Raw genomic sequence first — 13,638 nt, forward strand, 5'->3', positions numbered from 1 at the left:
CCTCTTACACCAAAACAACAATACACTTCTAAACTGGAAATCTTTGTATATATTAATAACCTCTTACACCAAAACAACAATACACTTCTAAACTGGAAATCTTTGTATTTATTAATAACCTCTTACACCAAAACAACAATACACTTCTAAACTGGAAATCTTTGTATATATTAATAACCCCTTACACCAAACAACAATACACTTCTAAACTGGAAATCTTTGTATATATTAAAACCCGTACACCAAACAACAATACACTTCTAAGCTGGAAATCTTTGTATGATATTTTAATAACCTCTTACACCAAACAACAATACACTTCTAAACTGGAAATCTTTGTATATATTAATAACCTCTTACACCAAAACAACAATACACTTCTAAACTGGAAATCTTTGTATGATATATTAATAACCCCTTACACGAAAACAACAATACACTTCTAAACTGGAAATCTTTGTATATATTAATAACCCCTTACACCAAACAACAATACACTTCTAAACTGGAAATCTTTGTATGATATATTAATAACCTCTTACACCAAAACAACAATACACTTCTAAACTGGAAATCTTTGCATGATATATTAATAACCTCTTACACGAAAACAACAATACACTTCTAAACTGGAAATCTTTGTATATATTAATAACCTCTTACACCAAAACAACAATACACTTCTAAACTGGAAATCTTTGTATATATTAATAACCCCTTACACCTAACAACAATACACTTCTAAACTGGAAATCTTTGTATAATATATTAATAACCTCTTACACCAAACAACAATACACTTCTAAACTGGAAATCTTTGTATATATTAATAACCCCTTACACCAAACAACAATACACTTCTAAACTGGAAATCTTTGTATGATATATTAATAACCTCTTACACCAAAACAACAATACACTTCTAAACTTGAAATCTTTGTATGATATTTTAATAACCTCTTACACCAAACAACAATACACTTCTAAACTGGAAATCTTTGTATATATTAATAACCTCTTACACGAAAACAACAATACACTTCTAAACTGGAAATCTTTGTATATATTAATAACCCCTTACACCTAACAACAATACACTTCTAAACTGGAAATCTTTGTATATATTAATAACCTCTTATACCAAACAACAATACACTTCTAAACTGGAAATCTTTGTATGATATATTAATAACCTCTTACACCAAACAACAATGCACTTCTAAACTGGAAATCTTTGTATATATTAATAACCTCTTACACCAAACAACAATGCACTTCTAAACTGGAAATCTTTGTATATATTAATAACCCCGTACACCAAACAACAATACACTTCTAAACTGGAAATCTTTGTATATATTAATAACCTCTTACACCAAACAACAATGCACTTCTAAACTGGAAATCTTTGTATATATTAATAACCCGTACACCAAACAACAATACACTTCTAAACTGGAAATTTTTGTATATATTAATAACCTCTTACACCAAACAACAATGCACTTCTAAACTGGAAATCTTTGTATATATTAATAACCTCTTACACCAAACAACAATGCACTTCTAAACTGGAAATTTTTGTATATATTAATAACCTCTTACACCCAACAACAATACACTTCTAAACTGGAATCTTTGTATATATTAATAACCCCATACACCAAAACAACAATACACTTCTAAACTGGAAATCTTTGTATATATTAATAACCCCTTACACTAAACAACAATGCACTTCTAAACTGGAAATCTTTGTATATATTAATAACCCCGTACACCAAAACAATAATACACTTCTAAACTGGAAATCTTTGTATATATTAATAACCCCTTATACTAAACAACAATGCACTTCTAAACTGGAAATCTTTGTATATATTAATAACCCCTTACACCAAACAACAATGCACTTCTAAACTGGAAATCTTTGTATATATTAATAACCCCTTACACCAAACAACAATACACTTCTAAACTGGAAATCTTTGTATATATTAATAACCTCTTACACCAAAACAACAATACACTTCTAAACTGGAAATCTTTGTATTTATTAATAACCTCTTACACCAAACAACAATACACTTCTAAACTGGAAATCTTTGTATGATATATTAATAACCCCTTACACCTAACAACAATACACTTCTAAACTGGAAATCTTTGTATATATTAATAACCCCTTACACCAAACAACAATACACTTCTAAACTGGAAATCTTTGTATGATATATTAATAACCTCTTGCACCAAACAACAATACACTTCTAAACTTGAAATCTTTGTATATATTAATAACCCCTTACACCAAGCAACAATACACTTCTAAACTTGAAATCTTTGTATGATATATTAATAACCTCTTACACCAAACAACAATACACTTCTAAACTGGAAATCTTTGTATATATTAATAACCCCTTACACCAAAACAACAATACACTTCTAAACTGGAAATCTTTATATATATTAATAACCCCTTACACCAAACAACAATACACTTCTAAACTGGAAATCTTTTGTATGATATATTAATAACCTCTTGCACCAAACAACAATACACTTCTAAACTTGAAATCTTTGTACATATTAATAACCCCTTACACCAAACAACAATACACTTCTAAACTGGAAATCTTTGTATGATATATTAATAAGCTCTTACACCAAACAACAATACACTTCTAAACTGGAAATCTTTGTATGATATATTAATAACCCCTTACACCTAACAACAATACACTTCTAAACTGGAAATCTTTGTATATATTAATAACCTCTTACACCTAACAACAATACACTTCTAAACTGGAAATCTTTGTATATATTAATAACCCCTTACACCTAACAACAATACACTTCTAAACTTGAAATCTTTGTATGATATATTAATAACCTCTTACAGCAAACAACAATACACTTCTAAACTGGAAATCTTTGTATATATTAATAACCCCTTACATCAAAACAACAATACACTTCTAAACTAGAAATCTTTGTATATATTAATAACCCCTTACACCAAACAACAATACACTTCTAAACTGGAAATCTTTTGTATGATATATTAATAACCTCTTGCACCAAACAACAATACACTTCTAAACTTGAAATCTTTGTACATATTAATAACCCCTTACACCAAACAACAATACACTTCTAAACTGGAAATCTTTGTATATATTAATAACCTCTTACACCAAACAACAATACACTTCTAAACTGGAAATCTTTTGCATGATATATTAATAACCTCTTACACCAAACAACAATACACTTCTAAACTGGAAATCTTTGTATATATTAATAACCCTTACACCAAACAACAATACACTTCTAAACTGGAAATCTTTTGTATGATATATTAATAACCTCTTACACCAAAACAACAATACACTTCTAAACTGGAAATTTTTGTATATATTAATAACCCCTTACACCAAACAACAATACACTTCTAAACTGGAAATTTTTGTATATATTAATAACCCCTTACACCAAACAACAATACACTTCTAAACTGGAAATTTTTGTATATATTAATAACCCCTTACACCAAACAACAATACACTTCTAAACTGGAAATCTTTGTATATATTAATAACCCTTACACCAAACAACAATACACTTCTAAACTGGAAATCTTTTGTATGATATATTAATAACCTCTTACACCAAACAACAATACACTTCTAAACTGGAAATTTTTGTATATATTAATAACCCCTTACACCAAACAACAATACACTTCTAAACTGGAAATTTTTGTATATATTAATAACGTCTTACACCAAACAACAATACACTTCTAAACTGGAAATCTTTGTATGATATATTAATAACCCCTTACACCTAACAACAATACACTTCTAAACTGGAAATCTTTGTATATATTAATAACCCCTTACACCTAACAACAATACACTTCTAAACTGGAAATCTTTGGATATATTAATAACCCTTACACCAAACAACAATACACTTCTAAACTGAAAATTTTTGTATATATTAATAACCCCTTACACTAAACAACAATACACTTCTAAACTGGAAATTTTTGTATATATTAATAACCCCTTACACCAAACAACAATACACTTCTAAACTGGAAATTTTTGTATATATTAATAACCTCTTACACCAAACAACAATACACTTCTAAACTGGAAATCTTTGTATGATATATTAATAACCCCTTACACCAAACAACAATACACTTCTAAACTGGAAATCTTTGTATATATTAATAACCCCTTACACCAAACAACAATACACTTCTAAACTGGAAATCTTTGTATATATTAATAACCCTTACACCTAACAACAATACACTTCTAAACTGGAAATTGCTTGACGCTAGCGTTTGTTTAACGCCAGGGCAATTTCAGTATTGTCAGTTGTTCAAGGACACACCATAGTAGCCGATCCAGGCTGATCCTGTGGTAGGATTCTAACCCGCGCCCTTCAGGTCGCGAGTTCATCAAGCTAACCTCCGTGTCACCGCGCCTCCTAAAGTGTATATGAGAAAGGGCTGAACTATTTTAGTCTGTAAAATATACACGATATAAAGGTTCTGGTCAAAGATGTGAATGTTGACGTTGAAAATCAATAGGCAAGTCACAACGTCTCACAAACTGCATGTCAGGTATCAATTCCTGCCAAGCACGGTGCAAGAGACTACTGCGCTTGTAGGACGTGGCAAGTATAGCTTCATTTTCCGTGTCTGATTTTTTTTATTTTAAAATTTTGTGCTCGCATATTTTCCTATAAATTGCCTGACGGTTTTAACACTATATATGTAGAAGCATATATCATGTGAAATTTGTATCAATAGACCATAAATATATTAGAATATTCTGAAAAACACAGAGAAAAGAAAATTCCTTATGTATAGATATGAAGTTTCCAATAGATAACAAACAGCTTCAGCTGAAGGTCTATGCATATGCATTGGTCGATAATTACTGTAAAGACAACAAACTAACAACCTTAAGTTGAGGGTCTATGCATTGGTCGATAATTACTGTAAAGACAACAAGCTAACAACCTTAAGTTGAGGGTCTATGCATATGCATTGGTCGATAATTACTGTAAAGACAACAAACTAACAACCTTAAGTTGAGGGTCTATGCATATGCATTGGTCGATAATTACTGTAAAGATAACAAACTAACAACCTTAAGTTGAGGGTCTATCCATATGCATTGGTCGATAATTACTGTAAAGACAACAAACTAACAACCTTAAGTTGGGACCAATGAAAGCTCAGAAGTAGTACGTGTCCTTTCAGACATAAGCAGGGAGCCACGGTATCTCAGTTAGTATAGCGTCAGATTCGTAATCCAAAGATCGCGAGTTCAATACACACTCAGACCAGCCCGGGTCGGATGCCTCATGGCCTCCTTGGGAAAGACTTAGGTTCCATTTGCTCGCACGGTATAACCAATAGTGTGTTTAAAGTCCTGGTAAAATATGCAAACAAACAAATCTGAAGCAAGCATTACGGACACCCGAAAGCAAACAGTGTATCCGTTCTGATTAATTGCATCGTTTTATCCATGTAAACCCATAATAGTCACCGAATGTGACATGGTAGTAACTTTGACTTTACATCTACATGTTTAGGTGGTCAGTTATCAAAGTTTTGTTGAATGTTTCGGATTAAATTGAAAATATGAAGAGACTAAGCCTTTATGTGGCACACCTACATCAATATGGCATTCTTTACCCCCAAACTGAACCAAGATATGTTAATAATAATAATAATAATAATAATGAGGACTTTATATAGCGCCTAATCTTTAAAAGCTCTAAGCGCTTTACAACATTAGACAACACCTATAACATAAAAAACATATATAATGATACGATTACAAAATCAAACTCCATGAAATTAGAAAACATAAAAACATGCTGTAAATATTTAGGGTAGGGAACATTATTAGGTATTTAAGTTTGTTCTTGCAGACGAAATAAGTGAGTTTTAAGAGCACTCTTGATTGGTATTACTGTGTTTTTGTGTCTAAGTTCAGTGGGCAATTCATTCCACGTTGCTGGGCCCTGGCATGCAAAAGAATGTTGTCCATATGACTTCGTTTTCCTTGTGGGAATAATGAGTATACGATTGTCAGAAGAGGAGCGTAAGTGTCTTGCTGGTGTCAAAAAGGGTGAGATCGGATAGGTATGTGTGACTGGAGTCCGTCAGTGAAACGTAGCACAGAGAAAAAATTTTGTGTTTGATTCTGGATCGAATGGATAGCCAGTGTATGGTACGGAGCAGCGGGGAGGTGTACTCTGATCGTGGTACTCTAAGTATGATCCGAGCAGCTGTGTTTTGAACTTTTTGAAGTTTCTGGAGCAGATATGGAGATGAACCAGACAGAATAGAGTTACAATAGTCCAGTCTTGAAAGTACTAATGAACACAAGTGTTTTAGTGGCATCAACTGAAAGATATTTGCGAACTGAGCTGATACGTCTCAGCTCAAGATATGCAGCCTTGCATATGTTCATGACATGTTGGTGCAAAGTGAGAGTACTGTCCAGAGTAACACCTAGGTTTCGTACTGATTGTGTGAATTTAATGTTCGTGTTACTGATATTTTTTGTTTGAGGTAAAGGATGTGAATGAGAAGGTCTTTGTGTTGTGATCAGAATGGCCTCAGTTTTATCATCATTCATCTGCAGCTTGTTGCATGTCATCCATGATTTCACATCAGAAACGCACCTCTCTACACCTTGGATGGTAGCATCAACTTCAGTTGCGTGGCTAGATTTATATATTTGGGTGTCATCAGCGCACATTTGGTGAGACACTGGATGATGCTCTATGACACTTGAGAGCGACTGAGTGTACAGAATGAAGAGAACAGGTCCAAGAACAGACCCCTGTGGAACACCACAACATAGATCAACTGGGCTGGAGTGTATTCCATTTGCAGATACAATTTGTGTCCTGTTGACCAAGTAGGACTTGAACCACAGTAAGGCTGTATCATGAATGCCAAATACATGCTGGGGACGGTGAAGTAATATATCATGGTCTATTGTGTCAAATGCTGCAGACAAATCAAGGAGGTTGAGGATTGTAATCTTTCCGCTATCCAAAGCAGAGAGAGAGTGTCATTAACTACTTTTAGAAGAGTAGTTTCAGTACTGTGGCAAGGGCGATATGCAGATTGTACACTGCTAAAAAGACTTTGAATTCAGATGAGATACAAGTTGGGATAGAAGATTAAGATTAAAGCCTAATGTTGAGCCATATTGTTGTTGTGATAGTCAAGACAAACTAATTTTTAAAAGATCAAAATCAGCAATGTAATTTTAGCAAAATATTACTGAAATGAGCTATTGTGTTTTATAGAAAATACAAAGAAGGAAGGACGCTCAGGAACAGACAAGATGTGACCGAAACGGCTATCTGTTTAAGTATAGAAATTAACGGTGCATCAGAACACTCCTCGATATAAGGAAGTTTAGAAGTTTAAATATATCCCCCAACCGAAGGTTTACAAATGATATGAAAAGGCAAATTTTCTTTTACAGTTTTTAAAAGTTACACACGCACACACACACACACACACACACACACACACACACACATATATATATATATATATATATATATATATATATATATATATATATATATATATACCCTTTTGAAAAACGAATATCTTCCCAGCGCGACCATCACAACATGCATCAGACCTATTCTACTTCCTTGAACCTGTCGAGGTGGGCGTAACGAAACGAGAGACGATCTGAAAGAAACGTAAAGCCGGCAATGCGTGACAGACATACCTATGCTGATCTTGATGATGACTTCCTTAGATTTAATAAAGGGTATCAGATCATCAATGGTAATTGCTTCGATGCCAGACTCCGACTTGTCAATCTGCTTTGCTTCATTCACAGGAATGGCACGGATACTTCCCAGATCATTCGAGTCATCTTGCGACAAATACATTTTTGTCCTGTTTGCCGAAATAGCTTTGGATATTATGTTTACTTTGCCATTCAAGTGGTTCAAAGCTACACTTCTACGAATTTGCGTAACACTTCTATCGTAGGGCTCCACCGCCACTACTGAGTTTCCGACAGTAGCGGCCAGTACCGTAAAGTAGCCAATGTGGGCCCCAATGTCGATAAGCGTGCTCTCAGGGTAGTTTTCCAGAGTGGACTTTATATATCCAGTTCGCATCCCATCCCATATTCCTTCCCGACGTAGCCATCTGGAAACATGAATATCCTCCTCCCGTTCATACGGGCATATAAAGAACTGTGGTTTCGTGTAGGTCAATACGCACGCAATCTTTGGGCCGGGTCTCGGTAGTTCGGGGTCACAGGGTGCCATTGGACGTATTTTTTGCGAAATATTATCGCTAAAAAGCCCAGTCTGTGTGATCTGGATAAATCTGAGCATATATCCCAGGATGAAGAAAACTGAAAATATAAAGAAACTGTTTTCATCTTTGGAGATTAATTATGGCAAAACGTCAAAAACGAGTCTTTACGATACACTAATGTTTAATAGATAGTTGTTTAGTTGATACACACACACACACACACACACACACACACACACACATATATATATATATATATATATATATATATATATATATATATATATATATATATATATATATATATATGTATATATATGGCTTCCGATAACGAACAAATACGCGTCCCTGACGCAATAAAATTAAAAATGATGCATTAAAATCCAATTTTGAGTGTTTTGTCGGACGCATTAAAAATTGTTGGCCTACGTAGATTTCCAGCTTACGGTAAAGGTAGAGGTTTCTCTAGCAAGCATCACACATTAAAATGAACTTTTGGATGTATGCACATTTATGCTTGACATTCAGTGACAAATTACATTTGGATGTATGCACACTTATCCTTGACACTCAGTGATACACTACTTTTGGACTTTTTGATGCATGCACGCTTAGCCTTAACATTCTGTGACACGTTATGTTTGGACTTTTGGATGTATGCACGCTTATCCTTGACATTCTATGACACGCTACTTTTGGACTTTTGGATGTATGCACGCTTATCCTTGACATTCTATGACACGCTACTTTTGGACTTTTGGATGTATGCACGCTTATCCTTGACATTCTATGACACGTTATTTTTGGACATTTGAATATATGCACGCTTATCCTTGACATTCTATGACACGCTACTTTTGGATTTTTGGATGTATGCACGCTTATCCTTGACATTCTATGACACGTTACTATTGGACTTTTGGATGTATGCACACTTATCCTTGACACTCAGTGATACGCTACTTTTGGACTTTTGGATGTATGCACGCTTATCCTTGACATTCTATGACACGCTACTTTTGGACTTTTGGATGTATGCACGCTTATCCTTGACATTCTATGACACGTTATTTTTGGACATTTGGATGTATGCACGCTTATCCTTTGACATTCTATGACACGCTACTTTTGGACTTTTGGATGTATGCACGCTTATCCTTGACTTTCTATGACACGCATTCTGTGACACGCTACTTTTGGACATTTGGATGTATACACATTTATCCTTGACATTCTATTACACGCTACTTTTGGACTTTTGGATGTATGCACATTTATCCTTGACATTCTATGACACGCTACTTTTGGACTTTTGGATGTATGCACATTTATCCTTGACATTCTATGACACGCTACTTTTGGACTTTTCGATGTATGCACATTTATCCTTGACATTCGATGGCACATTAAATGATACAGACTTATAACTATTTTGGGACTAAGAATAGCAATAGGAAAGAACAAGAGAAATTATGATCGAAAATGAGAGTGCAAAGCAGAATAAAAATTAGAAACAAAAACAGTTTCTAATCTTGTATCAAAGACTGTAACATGGCACATGTATGTGAATTTTGTGACATTCGAAATTGAAATACACTGGCCTTAACTTCAGTGATACTTCGCAGAGAGTTACATATACAACAAATTAGTGAATATCCTAAATCGTTAACAATAAACGATAATACATGTCGATACGGGGGCAATCTTATATTAATGCTAAAACTTCGTTTCTTTCGGGATTCTCGTGTTATACTTTTGGGATCAGTCTGAACGTGATGTTACACTTGAAGTGATGTGTCTTCGTTTAGTAGCCGAAGACCGGTAAAGCAGGCAATATAGAGAACAAAAAAAGATGTACTGTGTAAAGGGAGACAACTCTCCCAATTACACACTTAAGACATTATGCAGTTGTTGGCCGCGGGTGGACTGCATCTGTTCCTACCAAACTTCTGATCATTGTTCTTAATTACCTCCCATGTCGAAAGGAATCGAACAAAACATTACTCGCTAATAAACATCTAACTGGGCGACGGGTTGGTGCTTTACTTCTTTTTAGTGTTAAGACAACTGAAGTAAAGTGCCTTACCCAAGGATACGCCATTGTAACAGACCTTGGCTGCACCGAAGGTAGGACCCGAACCCGCACCCTTTCGACCGTGAGCACGCTAATCACTAAGCCACCTTGACCCCCAGGAAACGAGAGAGAGAGAGAGAGAGAGAGAGAATATATACAGACATGAAGAAATATACCGTAGAACGGAGAAAAATAGAAACAAAGACACAAACAAGTACACATAGGTCTATGAAAATAAATATAAATGTTTATGCAAGTTTAAACGGTAATGGGTGTGTACGATCGCTTATTCCTACGATATGCAACACAAAACCCTTTGGTGACTACATAACTTGCAACCGTGGTCAAAGTTAAGTAACCAGTTTGTTATTGAATTAGGAACCAACCATTTGATTTTCGGGACGAGGTGTCTTAGAATTTTCATTCGAGCAATTATATACTTATTAAACCTCAGGATAGCTTTTTTATTTTCCCCATCACCCGTCCCACCTGCAAATAATATATTGTAATATAATGGATGTCATTTAGACTTTTTTCTACAAATCACAAATAAAATATTTTGGAAACTATTTGGCGGACTGAATGTGGTATATATATAATTACTACGATAATGATATTTTGTAAAATACATATTAATTTTCAGATAAAGTAAGCGTCTTAATAACTGCGACTCGTTTTCACTATTATCACTGTTAAGAACACTAGTTTTTTGAAGCATGGAAGCAACAGACTCATATATGTGATTTATTACTATTTTGCAATTAACAATTTTCCATCAGGAAAGATTTCACAAACCGAATAACTACGAAAGATGTAATCCGAAGCCAGGCTGATGCCGTTTGAACTGTTTCTGGCAGGACATTGTGAGATGCTCTGATGGGCATTTGGCATTGGAATGACATTGTAAGAGGCTCTGATGGGAATTTGGCATTGGAATGACATTGTGAGAGGCTTTGATGGGCATTTGACATTGGAATGACATTGTGAGAGGCTCTGGTGGGCATTTGGCATTGGAATGACATTTTGAGAGGCTCTGATGGGCATTTGGCATCGGAATGACATTGTAAGAAGCTCTGATGGGCATTTGGCATTGGAATGACATTGTGAGAGGCTCTGATGGCATTTGGCATTGGAATGACATTAATTTTTAAATAATTATTTAAAGAGGAGTTGAACAAACTGTTGTAATTTGATCGTTCAGATTTGTTAAAGAGAGTACTATTCGTTTCCATGTGTATGTCACGTGAGGCTGCGGCATAGTAACGCTTGTTCAGTTGTAACCAAGAAACATCAGGGAGCCTCGTTTCAGAGTATGGTAAAACGGAATCGAAAACAACAGCATGGTTTATGGAGGGGGACTACCGCCATAATTCTGTTCATTCTTGGGAAGATAATTGACAGGTTTTTAACTTTAAAAAAAAATTAAATAAAACGATTGCAAACAATACTGACAAAAACATAAATTAATGCAATGCAAGTGAAGCATAAAATAAAGGTCATGGTGGTTTCATTTTCGTATGTAAGTTTAGTCCTGGCTATGTATGGCAAGGAATACCCAAATATAAAAGTATATGGACCTTGTGTTGTTTGAGAAGCTGGCCTAAATCCTTAGCTTAATTAAAGCCATTGAAGTGGGACATGTAGATCACAGTCAGTTAATTTTGATGTGATGATGAAATAATCTCATCATTTGTTCCATACCGTATGATTGAATTTTCTATCAATGGCCCCCGCATTTTTTTTTTTATTTATTTATTTATTTATTTTTATTTTATTTTTTTTTTGGGTGGGGGGACATGTAGTGGTCAGCTATTAAGTTTTACGGATATAGAGCAAAACATATTTAGATGTTAAATCCGGAAAGAGGAGTAGAAGCAAGTCCCACCCTCCCGCTTGCCCCTATGTTCTGGCGTCCATTATATCAACAAAAACAGACCTAATGCGCGACTCAGCAGAAGTCATTGAAGTGTTAATTGTAGCTCAAAGTTAGTTCCTTTGCGCGACGTTATAGCACACAGGATGGATCTACGCTATGAACGGCGAGATAGCATACGACCGTCTGAAAATCTGAAATGCAAGGTTTAACTTGGGTATAATCGACGCAATGGACATATGTACACATCGATAAACACAAACACTTAATCCGCCTTAAAGCAAACGAGTATGCACCGGAACGAGTGGGAGGAGTGGAAATGAAAGAGGTATTTGAAACGAGCAAACAAAATTTGTGATTTACCAGCTTACCGGCAGCAATGAAATAAGTCTGTCGATTCAAATACTTGCGGACATCCATGGTGTTCACCTGCCTAGAGATCTAAAATCCAATTTTTGCATAGATCTCCCCGAGTCTATATTCTGCACGGGAACGCTACTGACTAGACCTGTGTATGCCTGTCCATTCGTCGAGTGTTTTGAATGAACATTGATTGCTGATTGTCGTGGGTATTCAATAATTGGTTAAGGAACATTGTCGGGAAGTCTGAGGTACCTATGTTACTATGGGGAATGATCAATCGATTTTGTTACACAAGACGTGATATTTATTTCAATTGCTAACTTACGATCAGTTGAGTTAAATAATTAAGCTAAACATCAGGTGAGAAACGTATCAAGATAGGTAAACTACATGTATTTCTCAGGTGAGAAAGGTATCAAGATAGGTAAACTACATGTATTTCCCAGGTGAGAAAGGTATCAAGATATGTAAACTACATGTATTTCTCAGGTGAGAAATGTATCAAGATATGCAAACTACATGTATGTTTTTGTTGGGATCGGAATGGCAAACGTTTATGTAAAAATACAATAAAAAGTGGCATAATCCGTGGAGATGCGTGTAATTGATATCGAAACCAAATTGTTTTTTGTTTTCATATATTGATGTATGATGCAAAACAATATTTTGTCCGTCATATCGGTACAACTCTCACAGTCACCGTGCAAATAAATTATATATGAATTAACTATAATTGTTTTATGATGTGCAGACATGTGTTTTTATTATTTTAATTTAAAGAGAATGTGTGTGTGTGTGTGTGTGTGTGTGATTTGGATTTTTAACGTAGCTTTAACAATTTTTCAGTCCTATCGCTACGATGTCTGCAGTGTGACAGTTTATAGTGATGTCTAGCACTGGGGCATCTGACATCATGCCTCAGACATGTAGCAAGATGTCCCACCCAGTCACATTATCCTAACACCAGGCCGACCAGTC

General features: G+C 34.9%; 1 protein-coding gene across 1 annotated transcript in view; it reads right to left on the reverse strand.

The window, feature by feature from the left end:
• Window positions 1–13,341, reverse strand: part of LOC149792961 (uncharacterized) — a 29,024-nt gene extending 15,683 nt beyond the window's left edge. The window contains exons 1-2 of the mRNA XM_089966830.1: window positions 12,669–13,341; window positions 7,806–8,447 (exon numbers count right to left, since the gene is read on the reverse strand). Of these exons, the coding sequence (XP_089822956.1) occupies window positions 7,806–8,447; window positions 12,669–12,717 (691 nt within the window). The 5' untranslated portion in view covers window positions 12,718–13,341. The remainder of the gene's footprint in view (window positions 1–7,805; window positions 8,448–12,668) is intronic.
• Window positions 13,342–13,638: the final 297 nt, after the last annotated feature.

This window comes from Sinohyriopsis cumingii, chromosome 8 (assembly GCF_028554795.1).
Source record: "Sinohyriopsis cumingii isolate HCF-2022 chromosome 8, ASM2855479v2, whole genome shotgun sequence".
NCBI classification, from domain to species: Eukaryota; Metazoa; Mollusca; class Bivalvia; order Unionida; family Unionidae; genus Sinohyriopsis; species Sinohyriopsis cumingii.